We start from the raw sequence: 25336 nt of genomic DNA on the forward strand, positions 1-25336 counted from the left end.
GTTGTTTTACTTTGATTTGATTGGGTCAACTATTCAATTATCAACGATCATTCAGGATTTTTTTTCCTGATCACATTTCTTCCCCATAGACAATGATTCCCCACTTTTCTTCCAGTTTTTAATAATGTGTTGGTCAGTTCTCAACCCAATCATTGTAGTTTCTGTAATCTCCTTAGTTATTTTCTTTGCTTGATGCATGTCTCTGATTTGATGCTTCTTAAACAGATATATATGTAAAGCAAGATAGTCTTCCACTGATAACTGGGAGTCCTGTTAGTGTTTTTAATATGCAATTTTCTTTAATAAATGTAAATAAAAACAGATTTATTTTCTAAGTAGGTACCCTTTTTACATTGTATAATCATCCTTTGAGAGCTTTCTTTTATGTCCTATCAGAAAAACAGTTAAATCTAAGTTAAATCTAAACCTTCCTGGGGTATGAATAGTTTTGGACCTAACTGTAAGTGATGATAGCAAATGATTGTACATTTTTGTTTTTGTTTCATTTCTAGAAGGACCCCCATTAGACGGAGGAGCAGTTCCAACTAGTGATGGACGATTTCACTAAAATACATAGTCTGCCTCACCCTAAAGGAAACAGCTTAAGAAAGACAGATACAGCTGTCTTGAAATGTCCTGCCAGGGCGGAGCACATAGGACCTGCCACACCTCATGGACTGATTACAAAAGAGCTAGAGAGGAGAATTAAGCTCCCTCAGGATTTAATAACCTTTATTAAATCCAGCAATGCTGTTGGTAAGTACCAGGCACTCTTCCAGCAGCGCTTCAGAAATCCTGTGTTCATGGAGGTTGAGTCGGACTTCGCTCTGTTCAGTATGTACCCTCATGACCTGGATGAAGCTCAGGCAGCAGTGGTGGGGGACCTGAGTGTGGAGATCGAGAAGCTCCAAGGTGCCGCTACTGTACCTCCAGATGCAGACAGAATAAAAGAAACCCTCATAAAAGCCAAGAAGGAGTTAAACCGTGATGAGCTCAGGGTGGACTTCAGCTTCATTCCCGGGCAAAGTGCAACCACAGTGGCCAAAGTGCGCCTGGTGGGCTACATCGAACATGTGAAGAAGCTCAGAGATGTTCTTCAGGATTACTTGTTGAATCAGGTTTCTACTAAAGAAGTGCTCAACCTGGAGCATCCTGAAATGGTGGACTGCTTTGATAAAATCCTGGAACTGATTAGCTTTAAGCAAACAAAGGTTACATTGAAAGCTTCCCTTCTTCTAAACCCGTGTGTAGCTATCTCTGGTCCCCGCTGCCACGTCCAGGAGGCCCACAAGGCTCTTAGGTCCGGCCTAGCCAGTCTGACTTTAAAAAAGGTGATTTTAGATGGTCCAGGAGCTCTGCGTTACTTCCAGGCAGAAGGTAGAGTGAGCAAGGAGCTGGTTGAGAGCTCTTGTCAGGTTCTTATCAAGGAACGACAAGGTAAGCACCATCAGCAGGAGTATGATTTGTCCTCTTTTTGGATCGTTTAACAGAATCCTAACTATTCATCCTTAACTTAATTTGCAGTGTCAGTTCCAAGACAATTTGCTACTTCAGCTGCGAGCCTTCTTCACACCAGTAACACCAATCAGCGGTCCTCTTTCCTGTTTGTGGGTCTTCAAAGAAAGCAAGTCGATGAGGCCATAACAAAAATTAAGAATCTGTACCAAGCTCACAGCTCCACAAAAACCTTCACTTACCACGATCTGGTAGACCTCACCCAGGACGACATGAAGGGTTTGATGAACCTCGTAGAGACTCATGGTCTGTATGTACACGAAGACCCCTCCTGCCAGGGAGGCTTGACGGTGAGCGGGTTGAAAGCTGGGGTCAACCAGGTGGAGCAGATGCTCCGAACCATCACTCCTCTTAGGAGAGAAATGAGAGTCAAAGAAGAAGAAAATCTTTACTCGTCTGTAGCTTGGTGTATCCTGGGACAGAACGGCAGCTGGGAGAGGCTCCCTAAAACAGCCAATTACGATCTGGAAAAGCACAACATCACAAACGGCATAGTGGATGTACTGGGGCTCACATGGCATGTGAATGTACTGAAGATGGAGGCCAGAACAGATTTATACAGACAGAAGGCCAAGTTGAAACGACTTGAAAATTTGCCAGGTAAGAAAGGCAAAGTTTCTCAATAATTTGTGTTGGTTTGATTGCTGGCTTGCTTAAGGTTTCTGGAAATCCCATTAGGTTTAATCCAAACCTTGCCAGAGATAACGAGAGCTGTACCAATGCAGGATTTGCCTTTTAGCCAGTAGATTGCGCCGTTACCACCATCTAACTATTGTGTGTCTGCCTTTTGTTTCAGTATAGGATGAAGATATGCATTTTAAAGTAAATGACACTCCAGCATAGCCTGTCTCTGAATCGCATAATGTAGTGTAGGTAAAGGCTGGTTCATACGGTAGGATAATTAGTCCGATTTTATTTTCCCCGATCTTTCCCTTCTGACAGGCCCCGACTATCGCCGTGGTTCGTAAGATAATCTTAAGAGATGTTCCTGCCGTGTTAAGAGTGATCTGGTCCACTAAGTAGAACGTCAGGGCTGCTCCGACCTCAAATTGAGGATATTCAACATGTTGGATTGTCTTGCCCCAATATCCTAGCATGTGTGTTGTTCCCAGAGGACAAACGAGCACACAGTCTGTTGAATGTGACGTGTAGCCAATCAGAAAATGAGGAGAGGGAAACCTAGAGATAAAGAAACAGAGCCCACCGTTCATGCTTTCTCCACTCCTTTAACCAACAGCTTTTCTTTTTGTAGTACTTTTTCTCTTGAAAAAAAAAAAAACTATCGCCATTGTTCTTCCTCATTGTTCATGTTTCTTTACACTCACGTTTAATCTTGAGACGTTTAGCAAGATGTCGCGTCTAACATCTGCATGATCATGAGTGAAATCTGGTCGTTTGTGGTGTGTTGTGCTAGCCGTATGACCGGCCACCACACGTTGTACGAGAAAACTTGTTTTATCAACGATTTTTTTAAATTGTTACGTGTGGTCTCAGGCTTTGAAAATCATCCAACCATTTTAAAATCTTGCCATGTGAACCAACCTTAAGGTTAACTGATGCACCACTATAACAGCAGGTACCCAATAATAACTTTACTTGATCTTATGTTGAGCTACTTGCTCTGTCTGTACAGATGACGATTCACTCACCCTTGCATGCCAAATGCTCGGAGTGGCCGTTATGGCCATGGAGTCAGATTAATTTCCAGAGTGATTTAGCTAACAATTATTGGACCACTCTGGGACCATTGTAGATTGCATGTAGGTCATTAAACTCACCACAAGGGGAGAATCTCATCATTAGAAATGAAAATAGAAATAAAAAAATAGTGAGAGAGTGAAAAAGTGTGTTCTGATTCTCTAGCAGACGGTACATTTTACACCGTTCATCCCAGTATACACACGTTGTGGAAAACAGGGGCACACCTTAACATTCCCCAAATATGCGACAGAACGTTGATGATGATGCTTCCCAAAATTTGCCTAAAGATTCAACATTTGGGCTTAAAATAATATGTTTATAAAAGCTCTAAAAATTACACAGAATGCTTTTTTCCCCTATTATCCAGCTGCCAGATAATTCTGTGCTTTTAACATTGAGTTTGAAAGAACCATGTTTTTATTGTAGTCACACGATCTAAATAAAATTTCACAGTACACCCTCTAACACTACTGTAATGCAAGATCAGGCACGGCAAGATCTGTGCTTATCTCTCCAGACGTCGTGTATTTTAAATCACTCTCATCTGACCTGGATAGCAGTCATGTTCATAAACTGTATGGACTTACAAACAAATAAAAAACATGTACTGAACATTTGTTCAGTGGCATTTATTTGGAGTCACGTGTAAACTGTTTATGAACCTCCAGCAGAGACTGATTGCCAGTAAGAGATGATTTTATATCACAAGGAAGTAAGTCGTTAATCCCATTTGACTGACTGTAAAACGTTTAAACAATAAGTGAAGTGAACATGACTGGTTTGCCAAATGTACCCACACATAGACACAACAACACTGTGTGTTACTTTTTTTGTTTATTTATTCTTAAAAATTAGCTTGCTTATATTTTATTACAGGCATTTTGGTAGAACATGTGCAACTATTTCAACTCAAAATATGAAATATACTTTCTGATCACTGGAGATAAGACAAGTTTTGGTATCACAGAGAAATAAATTCTCAAAGGTTTATTCGCTTTGCTATGTTTAAAAAGTAAGGTTGCAAGCCATATTACCGCACCTGATTTAGAGATGTGACATGTTAGTTGGAGGCCAAATATGTACTATTTTCATCAAATCTCTGTCTGGTTTTAGCTAAGATAGGTCAGCCGTTAAATTTATTACATGTATTTTTCAAGTTCTCTGTACATCTTTATGTGTTTTAATGTGATTCTAATTTCTTCCAATTTCAACTGTGACACTTTGCTAGACTTAACTTTCCCCCTGTACTGGGACAGCATGTCTAGTAATGAAGATTTTAAAGAAGTGCTTCTGGATCCTTCGTCTGCAGAATACCAGACCGTCCAGCAGCAGTTCAGCAGAACTGCCAAGAACACCATCATGAAGGTGGGGGGCTTTCGCTCAGTTGGCTTCTTCTTTAAGTCTCAAAACGTGTATATCACACATCATAAAGTCAATTACAAATGCCTACTAGTTTTATGCATTCATCACAGTATAAATCGGTAGAAACAGTATAAATCCAAACATAAGCAATGATTTTAACCAGCGGTATGAACAATATCTACCCTGTTTTCTTTTTCCATCCTGTCAGATTGAGCGGGTACAGAACATTCACCTGCGCCGTGGGTACGAAATGCGAAAGAAAGAAATCTCTGAAAAGAACAAAAATGAAGGTGGAGCGGGCGAACGGCTCCTGTACCACGGAACAAGCCAGGAAAACCTTAAGTCCATCAAAAACAAAGGGTTCAACAGGAGCCTTTCTGGCAAGCATGGTAATGACCATTTGTTTCCACCGTAACTTTGCTTGAGCCTGTCACTAGGATTAAAATAGGGCCAAAATAGATTTTAACAGCCTTCATTCATTTGTTGGGGAGTATGGAGATAGTAGATGATACTAGAAAATTTCTGAAGAAATTTAAGAAGGCGCTTGCCTCGTGGTGCGTATCGTGCTACCCGTAAGAGTTACCCTTGCAAATATCATATTCCTACGTTCATCACAGCCCCCGCAGTGAGCGTCGAATGGTGGATTATGTGATTTTGGTTTCTGTGGAGACATGCTTTATCCGATATGGCCCAAATTTGTTGTGGAGCTTTCTCTGTAAAGGAAATAGATACTCTGTCAAGCAGAAGTTGATAGGACCTTCCTAGAGCTACTTCCGGTTAGCAACATGCTAACTGATAGCCACCAACATGGTTGTGTTCAGTATCACTGGGTGATGGTACTCTGTTAGTTTGGTCCAAATGCTGCACTGGAAAGTGCCTCAAAAAGGGAGAAAATGCAATTTTGCATGGTTTTAGTTCATGAAGTCGCCATGGTAACTCAAAATGGCAGCTGATACAAAAACAGCAGTTGACTGGATGAAGACGCACGTTTTGATATATATACTATGGGGTAAAAAAGTAATTTTCTAAACTTGCTACACCGGGTTGGCAGTCAAGGTAATCATTTCCTCTATTTTCTCTTTCACAGCGACTCTCTACGGTCATGGAACCTACTTTGCTGTAAATGCCAGCTATTCAGTGAGCTACGCACCTCCAGCAGCAGATGGTACTCGAACCATGTTTGTGGCCCGAGTCCTGACGGGCCTCTACACGCTGGGTCGCAGCGACATGAAGGTGCCTCCACCTCGCAGCAGCCAGCAGACCCATGACTGCTATGACACCTTGGTGGATCGAACGGACAGCCCCAGCATGTTTGTTGTGTTCCATGATTACCAAGCTTACCCAGACTACCTCATTACCTTTCACTAAGTAATCATTACATGCTCAGTACTCAGGGTGTGGATCCTTAACCCTATTGACCACTTTATATCTTGGCAGTTTTCTTCCTTCCTAAAACTGACCTGGGTTTCGTGCCCAGCCTGTTTCAGCTTATTCCTTCCTTGGAGACGTACTATACGTACTAGGAGAACTGAAGATTTCAAGTAGTTAGACCTGAGCACTGAAGGCCGGGCTGAGGCCAGAGTTCTTGTTGATAGCTGCAGCGATACCTTTAACAAAGATTAAAGGCGTTATCTCACTGCAATAAACCTCATTCAGTGTCTTTTTGTATTTCTCAACTAAGAAAATATTTTGACGTTAGCTAAATAGTCAGTGGACTGATTCTAAAGAAAAAATAGACCTCTTCAATGAGACGGGCACAGTGAAAGGAGTACAGCCTCGTGGTTGCTATTATGATGCTATGCCAAACGATAGCAATGAAGAGAACAACAGCCAGAAGGATTTGGCTTTTGGAACCGGACCTAGAGCAAGTCAAAGGATGATAACACTATTGTCTGTACATATTAGTACAGAACGAGCCACAAAATTGTTATTTTATAAAATTAATTGTAGAAAATAATATTTTATGTGATTTTATATAACTCTTGCTTGTAAATGAGTCCCCAGGCTCAATGAGATTACCAGTCTAAACAAAAGTAAATAAAAACTTAGGTGACGGACGAGTGATTGAAGTAATGTGTTTGAAATGTGTGTTGTTGTTGTTTACATATCTTTACATATCTCTTACATATCTATCTTTCTAAACATGAAAATTTAAGACAGGTGTTCGTTTTATTTGTGTCATTTCTTTTATATTGTGGTGGGGAAAAAAATAATTGCTGGTAGAGAGCCAGTCTTTAGCTCAGTTCCATCCGTCCTAAAAACCTGCCGGTGGAGCATGCTCCAGAAATAATCTATTCAAAGACATAGCACATGGTTTTATGTATACAATTATTAACTACTGGCCAAACATTGATTAGGGGTTGGTTTGGTTTGATCAGGGGTCGTAATCTGTAATATTTCATTTAAATCAATGATCCAAAGATGGATGAAAACCATAACCAGAAGGAAAGGGGGATTAGAATAGAAATAGAAATTATTATACTATTGCATTCAAATATAAATGGAAATCTAATGACTATTTAAGTCCTATTGAGCCATAAAAAACTAACAGAATGCAAGAAAGAGTCCATGTCTTTTTATTTAATTTTGTTCAAAGATACTTCATTAATATATAAAGGAAATTAAATGTCATAATAACTAGAACTAAGTTTCTTCAAAAGCAGATTTAAACTGGCTTTCAAACATAAACTGGTTCATCAACTCCGCGACTTTCAGATCAGGAAAGCCACTGAAGAAAATGCTCTGTCTCCTTTAGCGTTCATATTTGTAAGGAACGTCGTCAGCAGGCCCACCGTCACAAGACTTCAGGGTCCTGCCTCAAATGCCTGGATGCAGAAGTCATCTAATAACCTTTATTGGATACCCAAGAAGAGCTCTTTAAGTCAGTAAAATAATCTTAAAATGTACCAGAAAACAACCAGCCAACAGTTGTATCATGGAGTGGAAACATAAATGAGATCTTTGTTGACTGTGTTAGAGGCCCGGTAGCAACAGACTGAAAAAACATTGAATGTTTTGCATTTGAATGTTTTGCTCAGGATCACCAAGGATCATACGACTAAAAGTAGCTCTTAGTGACGTCATTTTAGGAAAAATTGTAGAATTTCCCCAATTCTATGCTTTATCATTTCTGTAGAGAGAAATCTCAACAGGACGGGTTTAAGGTGCGGCTCCAGCCAAATAATTTTATTGAGGAGAAATAAAAGGAAAATATTGAATAACATAAAAAGTGGAGAAATGTAAAAAATAATACAGTACAGAGGAATTTCAATATTATTAACAGATTCTAAAATACTTTGAAGAATAAACATTTTAGAAAAATTGGACAGTTTCCTAAAATATATACATAAATACACACTCTAGACATGATAAAGAGATGTAAAAAAGGTCCAAAGTATATGCTTTATTGAGGATATCAGTAGCCATAGCCTAAATGGCCACCCTAAAATATGCTTGTGTGATGCCATGTCCTCTCTGGCGTTTAATTGCTGCACGGAGCACTCTCACTTTCCAGGCTTGTGCATAAAGACAGAGAAAGGGACGCATTAATATGCGGCAATGCAATTTAAAGTCCACCTTTTTGCACCATAATCCAGGAACCAGTTTACCTTTCAACACTCCTCTATTCTCCTCCCTGAGCTGAGGTGCTGCTCTTCAACCAAGTTAATTTTTTTTCTACCTGTGAATAGATTAGTAAATGCGAGGTGGCATTGCAGTCACTTCATCTGTACCTATCAATTGTTATGTGTGGAAACCCTTGACTTTAATGGTCCCATGAACAGAAACACGGACAATAATTTGATTCTGATCATGCCACAATGTGTTTTTTAATGAATAGTGTGCACAACTCTATATACATTACAATTTACTACAAAGTTCATGTCACATCCTACCCTCTTCTATGATTAAAATATCACAGGCTTTCCTTCTGGAGCAGTAAAACTGGATTGGGGAGGAGTTGCAGCTTTGCATGGGAAGAGCCTGACTGTAACACGAAGCCACTTCATCCCACCCACTTCCACTTCTCAACCCATCCCATTTGAAGTTCTTCCTGGCAGCAGCAGACTTTATGCAAGAGAAACAGTCTACACTGGAAGCAAAGTCCATTGCTTGCCTTGATACATTATCATTACATTTATATTATGTATAATTCAGCTTGAGTTTTGAATGTGTGATCGAGAGTCAAATGATGGGTCAAAACAAACCTGTGCAACAGCTAAAGATGTGTGTTGCAAAAACATTTAAACTGAGAGAAAGAAGCACTGTACTATATGTTTTCTTAACAAGGAGTTTGAAATATCGTAAGATTGTACAATCACAAGTGATTTCATTGCGTAAAATGTGAGACGCTGAGTTTTTGCATTTCTAAACAATACGTAGTTATGATCAACCGTTTTGTTGTTCTTTATTTATATTTACATTGCAATGTTCAGCAAAACAAACCAGGAAACTCCCTTCAAGCTGCGCAGTTACCGGAATGGGACTAGGTGTGTCAAGGTATCTCTATGTCATTGAGGGGAGGGGAGTAGAAAGTGAAAGTAATAGTGCCTTAGTGAATGAAGAAGATACAAACAAAGAAAGTCGTCTCTCAGTTGAGCGGTTGGTAAAATGTCTGAATATCCGTACCCGCTGTACTTTGAGGCCAGAGGTCTGACTGACAGAGAGAAGGAGAAGGTCAGGAGACACTTTCAGAAAAGAAGGGACTCTGGGGGAGGAGATTGTGGGGTGATTGAAAAGATCGGAGACAGCCTCTACAAAGTCTGCTTCAAGGAACAGACAGGTATGTGCTTTTGCAGCTTTTGCAGTTTTTAAACATACGTGCATTTTTTTATGATGGTGTTTTCACCTTGTAGACCAGGAAAGAGTTTTACAGAGGAAAACTCATACGATTAGTCTTCCTGACGGAGATCTACATCTGACTGTGAATCGAAGCAGTACGCCACAGACTCAGGAACAGCCATCAACAAGCTACTCACAAGTGAGTTCTAGTTAATCATCGTATCGTTTTTTTTCTTTGTTTCACTTTCAACTAATCAGACCAGTTTCCCTGATATTACTAACTTTGGTGGATGAGCCATGCAATGGGAAAGCACATGTTAGATAACTAAAGTGTTGTGTAATGTTTATTTTTGTGACAAACATATTTCACAAAGACCATGCACAGTACTTTGCAAAAAGTATTTACACATCTGATTTTGTCATGTTACAGCCATGCGTTTTAATATATTTTTGGTTGGATTTTATGCAATAGACCCATGAAAAATACATTATTGTTAAGTGGATAGAACATTACATTAGATTTTTCAGATTCTTAAAAAATAAACCTGACAAGTTTTACACACATTGGTATTCAGCCCCCCTTGATTCAGTCCTTTATAGAACCACCATTCATAGCAATTGAAAGTTTTTGGGTGAGATGAAACAACAACAAAGATCATTGAACTACGGCCTAGGGTGTCCTGGTGCCAAAAGCAGATATGGACACTTACCTTAAATAACCAAATAGAGATAATGTTTTAAACAATGTATGTCTACTTTCTACAATTCTTTCCTGGAATTTTGATGGGACCAGCACCCTGGTGTATCCTTGAGACAAGCTGCCACTGCCCACACCTCCACATTTCATTGTGGGGGTGCTGTATTGAGAGTAATCTGCAGTGTTAGGTTTTTACCACACAGCTTCCATGAAGGTCAAAAAGTTCAGTTTTGCTGTCATATGACCACAGCACCTTCTTCCACATGTTTACTCTTTCCTTTACATGATTTGTGGAGTACTTGAAATGGGCTACTTTTATATAAATATTTGTGGTGTGCACGTATAACAGTTGTCCTGTCAGCAGATTATTGTACCTGAGCTGTGAGTCTCTGCGGCTCCTCCAGAGATAACGTGGGCCTCTTGGGCCATTATGTTTAGGTGAACGGTGTAATTTTATGTTGGTTGGTAGTCGTGCTATACTTTTTCAGTTTTCAGATGATGAATTGATCAGAACTCTGTGTAACGTTCAAAGCTTGCGATATTGTTTTAGAACCTAACCCTGCTATGAAACCTCTCCACAACTTTACACCTGGTCTGTCTGCTGCGTTCTCTGGTCTTCACAATGTTTTCTAACATACCTCTGAGGCCTTCACAGAACAAATGGATTTACAACGAAAGAAAGTTAAGGAGAGGTGGGGTTTCTTTACTAACTAAGTGGCCCCTAAAGGCAACTGTGCCTCTGAAGTTTATGTAGAGGTAACAGAGGAAAGGGGGCTGAATACAAATGCACATCATGCTTTTCAAAATATTTTTTGAGAAGAAAAAATAAAGTTTGCATAACTTTCCTTCCACTTCACAATTATGTGCCGCTTTGTGTTGGTCTATCATAAAATAAAATAATTAGATGCTTTTAGAGACACAATGTTGAAACGTTTTTCAAGGCACTATTTTTTTTAATTTTTGTTTTTTACATGGGATCTTGTCTGGATATACTTTTTCTTTATATAACAGATTCAATAACTGTGCCCTTTTGTTTTTTCAGACAACTGCTAAACTCAGCACAAAAGGTCTGGAGAAGATTTTCGGGATAGACATTTATTACCTGTTCTACTTGAGAGACAACCCCAAAGCTTACAAAGTACTGCAAAAGCAGTTATCTGCCATCGGCTGCACATTACACCTAGATTTTGAGGAAGAAGGGGCAGTAGTGAGGGGGGACATAGAGAAGGGCCCTGGAGGAGCTTTTGATGGTGCAGCAGAAAACTGGGAACTACAAGTGGATCGGATCTTCATCGGCTTTATCGAGGCCTACAGCTGCCATCATGTGCTTGAGCCCAAACAAGTCAAAAAGGTTCTGCAGGACCCATTCTTTGTGGCTGATGATGTAAAAGTGTACACTGGGAGTGGTTACGCTGTGTTGGTGGGGGAGACAGATGTAGTAAAGGAGAAGATTGCAGTTTTGGAGAAAAGCACGCCAGTACGCAAGGAACAGCCAGTTGTGGAGAAGCAGTTCAAACTGATAGAAGAGGATTTTAAACGAGAGATGAGTGCACATCATCCAGAGGTTAAGATCGTCTGTGAGGCTAACTTGGTCATTTTCGAGGGGCCTGAAGAGAAGGTGCAGTCTGCTGCAGCAAAACTTAAGGAACTTATCATGAAGATCAAAGAAAAGAGGGTTAATCTTCCTACAGTTTTATTGACCTTCATGAACACCAGCAGTGTCCTCTCCAAGTACCAAACTCGGTTTCAGCATAGTCTCAGAAGTCCAGTTTCCTTGGTGGCGGAGTCTGAACTGATTCTCTCCAGTGTGTCCTTGGATGCTCTGAAGGAAGCTGAGACAGCAGTGGTGAGAGATCTGACTGAGTCCAGTGTGAATCTTCAGGGTCCTGCAGCTATTCCTCCAGATCTAGACAGACTGAAGGAGATCCTCAACAAAGCCCAGAATGAAGCAAACCGCGGTGAGCTCAGAGTGGAAGTTAGCTTCATCCCTAGCTTCAGTGGGACTCACTCCATCAAAGTACAGCTGGTGGGCTACGTTGAACACGTGAACAAGCTTAAAGAGCTTCTTCAAAACTACCAGGCCAGTCAGGTTTCAACTCAGGAGGTCGTCATCCTGCAGCCTCCTGAACTAGTTGACTGCTTTGATAAAATTTTAGGTGTAATTGGCATGAAGCTGACCGATGTGAAACTGACAGCCTCCCGTTTTCCAAATCCTCATGTGCTGTTGTCTGGCCCCCGATTGCGGGTTCAGGAGACCAAACAGAGCCTTCAGTCTATTCTGACCAGCATGACGTTAGACACATTAACTCTGGATGGTCCTGGGGTTGTGCAATACTTCAGAGGAGATGGTAAAGAGAGCAAGGAGTTGGTGGAAAGTTCCTGCCATGTGATTATCTGGGAGAAACAAGATGTTAGCTCACCAGTGGTGCCGTCCAGACAGCGAAGCATCAGCAGCATCAGCAGCATCAGCATCTCACCATTAACACCATTATTTACCAGGAGACATTCCACCTCTGTTGGACAGATTGCAATCAATAAAATCAATCTAGAAATCAAGATTTGCAGTTTAGAGGACGAGCAGGTTTGAACATTTTCATTTCATTCTCATGTTAAGCAGCAACACCTACGTCAGGTTGTTAATAACGCTATTTCTAAATGTTTCGACAGGTGAACGTTTTGGTCGTCCCCACACATAACAAGCAGTTGTCTTCAACAAATATTGGCAAATCTTTGCTAAAGAAAGGCGGAGACACGGTCCAATCAAGGTTTGACTCTTTGGTAGCAACTTCTGCCCTCTTCCCTGGTGGTGTTCTGCAGGTTGACGCCAGCGCATCTCTGGGTTGCTCCAAGATATTCTGTGTAGAGTGTCTGCCTTGGGACAGAGTTGGAGGAATGAGTGAGCAGGTGAAATATAAAAAGAATATCAACATCTGTTCATGGCGAGAAAACAACTGAAAGCCAGTAGTTACTTGTTAAGTTTAGAGTCCTTTTGGTTCATAGCATTTGTCCACATTGTAGAAATGTTGTAGTTTAATGCCAAGCAAATGGATGGATGGATTCTTTTTGAAACTGAGAAATTTTTGTTTTGCTTTTCAGGCTCTTGCTCAGGGGCTGAAGAGATGTTTGGACCTCTGTGCAGAAAAGAGCTTCAGTTCAGTAGCCATACCTGTTATCGGGCCTGGATTACTCCTAAAATACTCTGTGAGTCAAGCGGTTAAAGTTCTGGCAGAAAACATTTACCAGTTTGCCTCGTCTGCGCAATGCGGAAAACTCACCACCATCCACATTGTCATTAAACCTGGCTATGCTGACTCCGAGGAGGTACGTCTTAAAGGAAAGTTATAGAGTTAAAGCAAATGTTGCTTAACATTTAACTCTTGAGTTTTTATCTACAGAGCTATCATGAAGTGTACAAACATCTCAGCTTAAATATGAACAAGGGAGGCCAAGGTAAACCAGACTTTATTGGCAGTTCATACATTTTGTAGAATAAAAAGATTTTATTTTCAGTCTTGTTCTTTAAACTGCATATGATGGCTTCCTTCTCTTAGCAAACTTCGGGTCCCTCACCAGTGACCTCGATGACATCAACATCACTGTAAGAGGCGGGACTAAACTGCAGGTGGTGTTCGGCGACATCACCAATGAGACCACAGATGCTGTGGTGAATACCACCGACTTTGAGAATTTTTACAATGGTAGGTGATAAATGCAGGGGATGAGAATGTGCAGGTCAAAGTCCCGTGAAGGAAGCACACTGTAACTGCAAAACAGAAAAGAAGATGAAAACAAAGACACAAGCTTAAAATCATAGCAACAAAAACAGATTTAAAAAGGTGACAGACGATGTAGAATTAGTTGCTGCATAGCATTTTGCCCTTAAAGCTATTGTTGGTAATCCTGTTCAGAAACAGTTTTTGTCCTTCCATCCTTAAAGTAGTCAATACATCATGTATTCAGAAAGGTTAAAAATGTTATCTCCCTGGGAGCTGCAGACATGTAAAAGTGCTCTTCGCAACAAAGGGCAGGGATTGGTCAGAGTTTTGGTTCTGCCCTCGCCCCTCCTCTGTCCCTCAGGTTCCACAGTATCGCCTTATCTATTGGTTTTTCCACATGCGAATCATTTTGATGGGCTCACATAATGCCAGTGTGCACATTCATTCCTTGTTAGTTTCCGCTTGCTGGCTGCACATGCACACTTGTAGTGTTTATGTATCCGGTTAGCTTAGCAGTTAGCTTGGGTGTTAGCCGTTCATTGTAGCTCTGCTGTTCTCACCGTATACTGAACACGACTTCTAAGAGAAGAAGAGGAAGGCCAAAGTAGAAAGAAATAAGGTCTTGCACAGTTATTAAAAAAGGGACTAGTGGAAAAGTCTATGACTCTGTTTTTAAAACACATCTGTGAAGATTTTCTGGATTTCCTGGTTTCCAGGAAGCATAGGCCTTTGGTGATGTTAGTCAAACTGAGGCAAATAATATTTGTGGAGGCAAGAAGCTGTAAGCTGTATTACTGATTCTCACCCTCATGACATCTTGTAAACTAGCTTACAGCTTATCAAACAGACCATTATAAAGTTCAGTTTATGATAGGGTGACCATATTTTCATATGGGAAAACCAGGACACATTGGTGCTTAACAATTCCTGTAATGAATGAATAGCACAATAAAGGCCTTCCATTTGTCTCGACCCGGTCTGAAAGCGGGGAAACTCTTTTGTAAATCGTCGGTAAACATACATTTGAGCTTTGGTATGTTGTTGGCGTACTGACAGCCACGCTATCGTTCTTCTGGTTAAGAACAGGGCTGCCCGCACTGACTCGGCTCAGGGTTACGTCACACGCAGCGCCGTGCGCAGTGCCCTAGTGCCTTTCAATTTAATGGTCCAATGAAGGTAATTTAAAAAACAGGACATTTCCTCACTTTCTAAAAAAAAACCGGGACGCCCGGGACAGGACGTGAAATACGGACATGTCCCGGGAAATACGGACGTTTGGTCACCCTAGTTTATGATGTTTTATCAAACTGAAATAACTCTAAGTGATACAATTTATTTCAGTCATTTCCATACAGTAGATTAAAAGCAAAAGATAGAAAATTACTGTTAGTTGTCATAACAGATATGAAACAGCCCCCTGATGGACAAAATTTGAGTCATAGATGGAATAAAAGATCTCACAAAAAATGGGTACAAAATGCAAACGAATGAAATTAATGAAAAGGGAAATAACCATGAACCATACACATGTAAGAAAAAAACACGACCAACATTGTCATAAAACATCATCAAACATTTTTGGTTTTTCATCTAGGCCAGATAAATAGGAATGGTTAATCAAAAATTTCTTTATCTGTTTTGATTTGCTTTACTCATTGCTGAGAACTGGGACCCTAAAATGAGAGATGTTATCTGCATTCTCCATGTCAAAAAAACATTCTGTGAGCGCTGTGCCCAAAGTCAAATTACTTGATTGTGCTCACAGGTATGACCAAATGGTGATGATTCTGATTTCTATTATATTTTATTTCTTAAAATTTGTATTATTTAATAATTATATTGTTCTGAGGCAACAAAAGCCTTCATATTTTTTGTGTTGTTGTTTTTTTTTTACTTTTTTAAACAGGCAAAATCAGGAAGCCAGCAAAGACGCATTTCTGCAAGAATTTATTCTTGAGAATCTTAGTCTTTCACAATTTTAAACTGCAACACTTGCTCTTTGTCAAAACATTTTTTGAAGCTTCATTGTCACCCTTTGTAGAAATTAGGCTTTGCTTAATGTTCATCTGCTTACAAATCTGAAGAGACAAAAGCTTGAAGTGTATATAATTATTCTTTACAGAGGGGGTTTGCAAAGATATTTTAACCGTAGCTGGAACTGAGGTGGAAGCTCAGCTGAAAACAGGTGAGAGGAGAGAATCGTTCTCATAGTTTTTATTTCAACACGTGCTTCAGAGCCTGTTTTCATGGGAATTTCCTGTGTTTTGTGTATACAGCGAAAGTGGGCAGGGGAGCTGTTTTTGCGTCACGGCCTGGAGGGTTCCCCTGTAAAGAAATTTTACATGTATGTGGAGAGAAAAATGCAAGTATCGTTGAAGGACTTATGTGCAGCATCATTAACACCTGTGAAAGCCGTTGCTTTAGGTCTGTAGCAATTCCCGCCATCTGTGCCGGTAAGTACATTTTATGCCCCGGCTGACTGTTAGAGCACACATCCTTATAAATAGTGCATTGTGTTGTTTAACTCTGTGTGCACAAACTGTTTTTGCAGGAGCTGGTGGGTTGGACCCTGGTGTTGTTGCAGGTGCAATCCTACGAGGAATCAAAACTGCCACATCATCTGCTGCTCTTTGCACCCTCACCACCATCCGCCTTGTCCTGATTAAGATCAACGTCTTCTTGGCTTTTAAAGAAGAAGCAACACAGATGTTCCCCACCTTTGGAAGAAGAGGTGACAAAGCATTCTTCCAAATAGCTTTGTTCTTGTGTTTTTCTTAAACTTGTCTTGTGACTTAGAGAATTTGTGGGACTTTTTGCAAATATCTTTGACTTTTCTTCCAGCATCTGCATATCAGTTACCTCGAGTACAACAACAGGCACCTTTACCCCTGAGTGCAGACCAAAGAGTTCTTAATACCATTCCTGCCAGTCATCAGTCAACCTTCCTGGTTCTGGGTCTTACCAGAAAGGATGTTGATGATGCCAAGGAAAAACTGAAGAGTCAGTATAACCGTCAGTGCTCTAGTCATACCTTCTCAAAACAGGAGCTACAGAGTCTCAGCGAAGAAAATATATTAGAGCTGCAGCAATTGGTGATGACTGAGGGTCTGTTCATTGAAGACAACCCGTCTGGAAACCTGACGGTGAAGGGAATGAATGATGAGGTCAAAAAGGTAATCTTGAAGTTTAATTCATATGTGCATGGCTCCCTCATGAGAACAGTGAGGGAGAAGGAGGAGGATGAATTGTACTCGCGTGTGATGTGGTGCATCCTGGGACAAAATGGAAACTGGGACAGACTCCCCAAAACAGCCAATTACAACCTGGAAAAGAAGGATGTTGCTGGAGGAATTGTGGATGCAAAAGGAGTCCCATGGCAAGTGGATCTACGGACATTAGAAGTCACAACTCAGGGACAGCAGACCAAACTCAAACGACTTGAGAATCTGAGAGGTGAGAAGGGCAGATTGGTAAAGCATTTACAAAGTATGTTAGTGTCTAGCCTTAAACTTATGCAAAAAAAAAAAAAAAAAAAACTGTTATTAATGTGTCTGCAACTAGTAGCTAATTTGCTAGCATTAGCTTTCACATCTTGGTTTAAGACCTCCTCCTCTATCCTTTGTAGAAAAAAATTGGTTTCCACTTCTTATGCAAAATAGAGATCATCCACTATTACCATATTATGTAGAAAGGATTGCTGGATCAATGTGTGCTTCTGTGCTTTTCGTGTCTCTGCTCTGTCTTCTCTAACCCCTAGTCGGTCGAGGCAAATGACCGTTCACACAGAACCTGGTTCTGCTGGAGGTTTTTCCTTCCCGTTAAAGGGAAGTTTTCCTCTCCACCGTCACTTCATGCTTGCTCAGGATGAGGGATTGCTGCAAAGCCATGGACAATGCAGACGATTCTCCCTGTGGCTCTACGCTCTTTCAGGAGCGTTGAATGCTGCTTTTCAAGACTTGGTGCAATCTACTGGGTTTCCTAAGATAGGACACCTTTTGACCAATCTGTATGATTTGATTTAATTTGACTTTGCAAAGTGTCTTAAGATGGCATGTATCATGAATTGGCGCTATATAAATAAAACTGAATTGAATTGAATAGCGACTAGTATAAGTTTCACACTAAAATATCAGATTGCTGTATATTGGTACTATTAGAGAGAAAATTAAATTTTGCTTCCTCTTCCTCTCATTCATAAAATCAAATAAAAAATCAATACGGCTCACCTTGAAACAAAAAATAAAACAATTAAATGTGGTCTATTAAATATAAGGTCTCTCTTTCCAAAGACTTAGTTAGTTAATTAATTGATTTGCGATAATCAGATTGATTTATTTTGTCTCAGAAACCTGGCTACAAGAGGACTATGTTAGTATAAATCAGTCAACTCTCTCCAGTTATTCAAATTTCCACATTCCCAGATCTACGGGAAGAGAAGGAGGAGTAGCAACCATCTTTCAGTCTGATTTATTAATTAGTCCCAGGCCAATTTTGAACATTTAACCCTCAGTTTCCCTCATCCAAATTGCAAAGCAATAAAACTTCTTTTGTTTGTTGTTTTGTTTCGTCCACCAGGCCCTTACACCCAGTTTTTGGATCAGTTGTCAGACTTCTTATCTGATTTGGTGTTAAACACTGACAAGGTTATTATAGTGGGGGATGTTAACATTCATGTTGTCACAGAATGTGATAACCTTAGTGTGGCCTTTAAAACTATCCTAGATTCAATTGGTTTTGGTCAAAATGTGCATATACCGACACACTCTTGGCTTCATACTTTAGACCTTGTGCTGACATATGGCATTGATTGTGAAGAATTTACAGTACAGTATTTCCTCACAACCCTGACCTATCTGATAATTTTTTTAATAACACTTAAGTTTAATCTAACTGAGTTCTCCACCCCCAAAAGAGGGTTCCATTATAGTAGATATTTTTCAGATAATGCTGTATCAAACTTTAAAGAGTCTGTCCCTCTTTTAATATCTTCAGTATTGCAGAAATACCCTGTAGATATCAGCAATGTTGTTTCTTCCCATTCACAAATAGACGCCTTTGTTAACGGCGTGACTTCCTCATTGCGTTCTGCATTAGACAATGTGGCTCCCTTGAAATAGAGGGTGAGTATTCACAGGAAGCTGGCTCTTAGCAGTAATGACTTTATGGGATTCTTCATAAATAAAATTGATTCCATTAAAAATAAAATAATTGGCATCCTCCCAAACATGATTACCTCGTCCTCAGTAAGTGAGGCAGCGTTGGAGGAATGTTTAGAACCTGCGCAGTGTTTGAACTGTTTAGAAGCAGCAGAGCTTTCTGAGCTATCTCAAATTTTAGCTGCATCTAAACCTTCTACCTGCATGTTAGACCCAATCCCAACCAAGTTGTTTGAAAAGATTTTCCCTTTGATCAGTGACACTATTTTAGACATGATTAATCTATCCTTAGTAAATGGATATGTACCACAGGCTTTTAAAGTAGCTGTTATTAAACCTTTACTTAATAAACCATCTCTTGATCAAGATGAGTTAATATATTACAGACCGATATATAATCTTTTCTTATCTAACATTCTTAAGAAAGTAGTTGCTAATCAACTTTGTGAACATTTATAAAGTAATGACCTAACTGAGGAGTTTCAGTCAGGCTTCAGAGCTCATGATAGCACTCTGGTGAAGGTCACCAATGATATTCTCATGGCCTCAGATAATGGACTTGTGTCTATACTTGTCCTGTTAGATCTCAGTGCTGCATTTGATACAGTTGATCACAATATTCTCCTACAAAGACTGGAGCATACTGTAGGGATTAAGGGGAAAGCATTAGACTGGTTTAAATCTTATCTATTGGACAGATTCCAGTTTGTTTATGTTAATAATAAATATTCTTCAAACTCCAGGGTCACTTGTGGAATACCACAGGGTTCAGTCCTTGGACCAATTCTCTTTACTATATATATGCTTCCAATAGGCAAAATTATCCAACAACATGGGATTCATTTCCACTGTTATTCTTATGACACTCAGCTATATTTATCCATAAATCCTGATGAATTCAATCAATTACTTCGACTACAGTCATGTCTTGATGACATCAAAAGCTGGATGACTTTAAATTTCCTGTATTTAAATTCTGACAAGACAGACGTAATCTTTGGACCGGAGCCGGAGAATAAACTTCTTAATAAATCACTTAATCTGGATGGCATTAACTTGACCTCTCGTAATACAGTAAAAAAAAATGTTGCTGTTATTTTTGACCAAGACGTGTCATTTAAATCCTATATTAAACAGATTTCCAGAGTTTCCTTTTTTCACCTCCGGAATATCACCAAAATTAGAAACATTCTGTCCAGGGGTGATGCTGAAAAACTAGTCCATGCATTTGTTACTTCAAGGCTGGACTATTGTAATTCTTTACTATCAGGAAGTCCACAAAATGCAGTTCAAAGTCTTCAGCTGATCCAAAATGCTGCAGCAAGAGTTCTGATGAAAATCAATAAGAGGGATCATATTTCTCCAATTTTAGCTTCCCTTCATTGGCTTCCTGTTAAATCAAGAATAGAATTTAAAATTCTTCTTCTAACGTATACAGCCCTTAATAATAAAGCTCCATCACATATCAGAGATCTGATTACCCCGTATGTTCCTAACAGAGCACTTCGCTCTCAGACTGCAGGTGGTTCCTAGAGTCTCTAAAAGTAGAATGGGAGGCAGATCCTTTAGCTATCAGGTTCCTCTCCTAAGGAACCAACTCCCAGTTTTGGTCCGTGAGGCAGACACCCTGTCTACTTTTAAGACTAATCTTAAAACTTTCCTTTTAGACAAAGTTCGTAGTTAGAGTGGCTCATGTTACCCTGAGCTACCTCTATAGTTATGCTGCTACAGGCTTAGGCTACCGGAGGACACCAGGGCCTATATTTCTCACTCTACCGAGTTCTACTGTTCTCCAGTAGAAGGCATGAGATGACATGCTTAATGAATTACCGTTATATAAATAAAATTTAATTGAATTGAATTCAGTATCAAAACTTTGGATGAATCTTTGTTTTGGACTACGATATAAAGCTATGCAAAATAATCCTATTGGATATACTTATTTTAAAAGATGTGTTCACAAAATAAAACATAAAACATTCATATTTTCTGGTCTAATATATTTTCCAGACTTCACTTTCCCTTTATACTGGGACAGCATGGCTAACGGCGAGAACGTGAAGGTGGTAGAACTGCAGTCTTCTTCTGAAGAGTACAAGAACGTGAAAGAGGGATTCAAACGAACTGCTAAAAAAACTGTAACGAAGGTTGGTGGCTTCCATTAGGAATGAATTAAAATTATTTTAAATCTTTGGCTTTGCCCACTGCCTTAGAACTAATTTAGAGTTTTTCAAGTATGTGAATAAATATTTTTCCTCCTGATTTTCTAGTAATGACCTCATGTACCTGAAAAGTTCAACGTTTTAGGTGCTCAGTCGTTTTCTGTATCTGTTTAATCCTGTTCTGGCTCGTTGCTGAGACAGAGTAAACCTGGGACATGATTTCTTGCTTCTTGAATTTTAAAAGTATGCTTGTATGACTTGTTCGAAAAATGTTAGGAAAGATTATTGTTTTATTCAGTCTTCTACAGCTTTGGTGTTAAAAGGAACATTTGTATATTGCCTTTGTTTACATATAGCTAACAAATACCAGAGATTTGAATGTTTTTGATAAATCCTCAATGTCCCACACCCTATGACCTGTTTTGTTTGAGTTACGGTCATCCTTTTAAAAATATAGATCATAAAAATGTCAAATGCTGTTTTAATAACTTTGACTCACCGAATCAAGCTTGTTTGCAATTTAATAATAATATTATTATTATTAATAATAATAATAATATTAATAATAATGATAATAGATGCCAACAATGGTGGATGGCGCTTTAACAGTTTTTGTCTACTTTCCTTTTTTTTGTTAGATTAAGCGTGTACAGAACATTCATCTACGACGTGCTTATGAGGTACAGAACACAAAAATATCTGAGAAAAACAAACATGAGGGAGGTGCAAATGAAATGCATCTCTACCATGGGACGACAGAGGACAACTGTGACTCAATCATGAAAACTGGCTTCAACAGGCGCTTTTCTGGACAAAATGGTAAGAATTGTCCATATAGTCCAAACCATTCACTCTATCTTACAGCTTTTTAAAATCAAATTGGTGATGTCTACCTAAAGAGCAGTCAGAAAATGTGCAGATTAAACAGAAAACCAATTGAGTAGCAAAATTAGAGTTCTCTGTTAGGAGATTAAAAGTGTTTTTTTTTCCTTCTCACAGCCACATCATATGGTGAGGGAACCTACTTTGCTGTAAATGCCATATACTCCACACATCCCACCTACTCCAAGCCTGCTGCTGATGGTTCGCAGCTAATGTTTGTGGTTAGAGTCCTGACGGGCGTCTACACTCCGGGCCAAAGTGGCATGAGGGTGCCTCCGGCTCGCAACGACCAGGAGTCCCACATACGATATGACAGCGTGGTGGATAGAATGGACAGACCCAACATGTTTGTTGTGTTTCACGATGACCAAGCTTACCCAGACTACCTGATCACCTTCAAGTGATAACGCTCATGCTCCTGTAAAAGATGGAGTAAAATATTGGTTTCTTAGTTACATTGTGCTGGTTAAATACATTATTCACTCGTCTGGGTTAATGTTTCAAAGCACCTCGAATTTCTTGATACTTTTGCTTCAAGCAGCAAGACTTTATTGTGACCAGTGTTGTCAAGTCTGTACCGTATAAGCGGTCTTATTTTTTTCTGAAGTCGCTTGTACATTTCATGAGTTGCGGGTTGTGTTTTTTGGGCTTGTTTTTTACCATGAAGCCGCGTCTTTGGGCTACAAAATAAGTGACTATAAACAAGAGTTATAAAGAGACCCACTGCTGCGCTCAGACAGTGTTAACTGTCAACCCTCTGCTGACAACAATAAACAGCTGGTCGCTTGTTTGTCTCGCAATATCTGGCAACACTGATTGTGACCTTTGAAAGCTGTTTATATTATCATTTTGTCCGAGTTTCTAAGAGCCTTTTTATAATGTTCTTTGGACTTCTTTGGCAGTTTGACTCTCACGCTCTTAATCTCAGGGGATGAACCAGTTTTGCATTCACACAGTTGTTTAGCAAATACTAAAATTGTAAATAGGATTAGCGTCTGGCCATCAAAAAGACACAGTTTGTTTAAATTTTTTGAACTTATCTGTTTAAACATATTTGAAATTGTATTTTAGCACCAACAAGATGATTCCCAATAGAGCTGAAAACCTGACACACAATAGGCGATAAAGTTCTGTGCAATGTATTTCCTATGCAGTTTCCTCTTTCTTAAAGAAATGACTTTCAGATGGTGACAATTTGGACTTAATAGCTTTGAGAGACAACAAGTGAAAAAACTATCAAAAGAAAATCTTTAAAGTTCAAAATAGAACAGAACAAGTCAGACTTGGCCAAAACAAAGAAATAACGGCCGGTTTTACAGATACAAATCAGTATTTTCTTCTAATGCACTTTTAAGGGTGTTACAGTAAGATGTTTTCAAAGTTGTTTATGTATGGGATATCTTATATTTGACCTTAATTTCAATAAAAATGGATTAGAGCATGGATCAACCTTTGAATTTTAATCTTTCATCTCTGGAGACTCCTTTTTCTCCTGCATATTTCAGCTGATCAATTGGATTTCACAATTGTGCAAAAATAAAACATTTTTAACAAAAAACAAACAAACCCATATTTTCACTGAACATAACATGTGTTTGTGACTTTGGAACGACTTACATAATAAAAAAAACATAATGAAAGCATAAAATTTTATTTTTGCAAATTATTTTTTGAGTCATTGAATTTTCATTTCAAATTCTGAATGTGGAACTACTTTAATAAAGTAGAATAATGTGTCATACAGGTACGTCTCAAAATGTCAGAATATTGTGAAAAGGTTTAATATTTTTGTTACTAACGTAAGAGAGTGAAACTCATGTAATATTGATTCTATAGATTCATAGAGCGAATTTTTTTTTCAATTATTGTAATTTGGATTATTACGGTTTACAGATAATGAAAACCCAACATTCAGTATCAGAAGATTTAACATTACAATAAGACTAATGAAAAATATATCGTGTCTGGAAATGTCTGGCTTCTGAAAAGTAATAATAAAAATACATTTAATTTAAAAGCGCCTTTCAGAACACTCAAGAACACTGTACAGAAAAAGCAGAACGATAAAGATAAAATAACAAACAAAAGTTACAATGAACCGTCAATAACAGAGAGTATGCACTTTTGAACAGATGAGTGTTGAGTTTAGACTTAAATTGGTAGAGGGTGTTGGTATTGCAGATGTCTGGAGGGCGAAAATTTCAGAGTTTGGGTGCAGGGCGGGAGAAAGCTCTGCTCCCCATAGTGCTGAGGCGGGCAGGAGGAACAGGGAAGTAAATGGAAGAGGAGGATCTAAAACTGCGGGGTGGGGGGGGGGGGGGGGGGGGGGGGTGAGGTTGTGGATGTTGTTGAAAGTGTACAGCAGGATTTTTAATTCTATTCTGAATCTAACTGGGAGCCAGTGGGGCTGCTGTAGGACTGAGGTGATATGATAAAATGTGGGTGTTGGTAATAATGCAATCAGCTGAATTCTGAAGAACTTGTAGCTTATGGAGGTATTTTTGAGGAAGAGAGTTACAGTAATCAAGGCAAAGTTTGTTGCTTGTACATGGGTTCATCACTGGAAATAGCCAGGTTTTTTAGCAATGAAATTTTGTTGCTTACCATCCTTGTGAAGGGTGTCAGAGACCGTCAACGACTGGACATCTGCCCAGTCAGCAGTCAACAACATGATTATGGCCACAATATGGCCGTTACATTTATACATAAAGTTTAGCTTTTAGATATATTTCAGAGTCACTGCATTCTCATTATCTGCATGTCATAATCATCAACATTATAAAAAAATAAAGGCATGTTTCAAATGTTTCACTCTAAGAGTTTGTTGGAATCTATAATGATATATGGTCACTCTTTTATGAATGAATATGGTCACATCCTGCATAGAAAGAAACAGTGGTTTAAAAGGGGAGTAAAGGAGCCTTATTGGGAAGAGAAACTGTTCATCGTTAAACAGGGTGTAGGTCCAATTGTTCCCCTCTTAAAATGCTCTTATTGCGAGTATGAATCAACCCCCTGGGAACAATAAGAGGCCATCAGGGCACTAATGATCAGTTGGTAGCCTGATGGTCCTCTTTTGCATGTGAGCAACCAGTTTTGATTGTCACCGCTAAATTTGTTTAAACCTTGTTTAAACCTTTTCAACAAAAACAGAACCCGTCCAGAGGATCTACTCAGTTTCTTTTTTTTAACCTGGATTATTGAGATGTGACAGGACACTCTGAAACACAACCCAAAACACATTAACATCGGCTTTGTTTCAGTTAGCTTTGATTAACATTAGTGCTGTCAGTTAAACGCGTTATTAACGGCGTTAACGTAAACCCATTTTAACGCAGACAATTTTTTTGTCGCCGTTAATCGCGC

At 39.3% G+C, this 25336-nt stretch overlaps 3 protein-coding genes across 3 annotated transcripts; all 3 read left to right on the top strand.

Annotated features, from left to right (window-relative positions):
* The first annotated feature begins 514 nt into the window (after positions 1-514).
* LOC105923741 (protein mono-ADP-ribosyltransferase PARP14) lies at positions 515-6257 on the top strand. The gene is made up of 5 exons (XM_036147008.1): positions 515-1437; positions 1525-2115; positions 4445-4581; positions 4787-4967; positions 5666-6257. Exons 1-5 carry the CDS (start codon positions 552-554, stop codon positions 5944-5946), a joined length of 2076 nt encoding a protein of 691 aa, XP_036002901.1. The 5' UTR covers positions 515-551; the 3' UTR covers positions 5947-6257.
* Positions 6258-9002: 2745 nt separating this feature from the next.
* Positions 9003-11493, top strand: LOC118565924. Its single transcript, XM_036147009.1, has 4 exons — positions 9003-9358; positions 9432-9556; positions 11097-11405; positions 11488-11493. The coding sequence occupies exons 1-4, from the start codon at positions 9187-9189 to the stop codon at positions 11491-11493; spliced, it is 612 nt and encodes a 203-aa protein (XP_036002902.1). The 5' UTR covers positions 9003-9186.
* parp142.2 (poly(ADP-ribose) polymerase family member 14-related sequence 2.2) lies at positions 11429-22444 on the top strand. Its single transcript, XM_036146335.1, has 12 exons — positions 11429-12635; positions 12722-12958; positions 13151-13375; positions 13450-13504; positions 13606-13752; positions 15893-15955; positions 16047-16223; positions 16322-16501; positions 16612-17223; positions 20937-21073; positions 21727-21907; positions 22088-22444. Exons 1-12 carry the CDS (start codon positions 11598-11600, stop codon positions 22372-22374), a joined length of 3339 nt encoding a protein of 1112 aa, XP_036002228.1. The 5' UTR covers positions 11429-11597; the 3' UTR covers positions 22375-22444.
* Positions 22445-25336: the final 2892 nt, after the last annotated feature.

Source organism: Fundulus heteroclitus, chromosome 14, assembly GCF_011125445.2.
Source record: "Fundulus heteroclitus isolate FHET01 chromosome 14, MU-UCD_Fhet_4.1, whole genome shotgun sequence".
Lineage (NCBI taxonomy): Eukaryota > Metazoa > Chordata > Actinopteri > Cyprinodontiformes > Fundulidae > Fundulus > Fundulus heteroclitus.

Bases quoted from the DNA above. Each gene is read 5' to 3' on its own strand.
- LOC105923741 (XM_036147008.1), top strand. From the start codon at position 552: ATGGACGATTTCACTAAAATACATAGTCTGCCTCACCCTAAAGGAAAC. The intron at 1,438-1,524 runs GTAAGCACCATC...CTTAATTTGCAG, and splicing joins TCTTATCAAGGAACGACAAG to TGTCAGTTCCAAGACAATTT. The intron at 4,968-5,665 runs GTAATGACCATT...TCTCTTTCACAG, and splicing joins GAGCCTTTCTGGCAAGCATG to CGACTCTCTACGGTCATGGA.
- LOC118565924 (XM_036147009.1), top strand. From the start codon at position 9,187: ATGTCTGAATATCCGTACCCGCTGTACTTTGAGGCCAGAGGTCTGACT. The intron at 9,359-9,431 runs GTATGTGCTTTT...TTCACCTTGTAG, and splicing joins CTGCTTCAAGGAACAGACAG to ACCAGGAAAGAGTTTTACAG. The intron at 9,557-11,096 runs GTGAGTTCTAGT...TTGTTTTTTCAG, and splicing joins CATCAACAAGCTACTCACAA to ACAACTGCTAAACTCAGCAC.
- parp142.2 (XM_036146335.1), top strand. From the start codon at position 11,598: ATGAGTGCACATCATCCAGAGGTTAAGATCGTCTGTGAGGCTAACTTG. The intron at 13,753-15,892 runs GTAGGTGATAAA...TATTCTTTACAG, and splicing joins CTTTGAGAATTTTTACAATG to AGGGGGTTTGCAAAGATATT. The intron at 16,224-16,321 runs GTAAGTACATTT...CTGTTTTTGCAG, and splicing joins AATTCCCGCCATCTGTGCCG to GAGCTGGTGGGTTGGACCCT.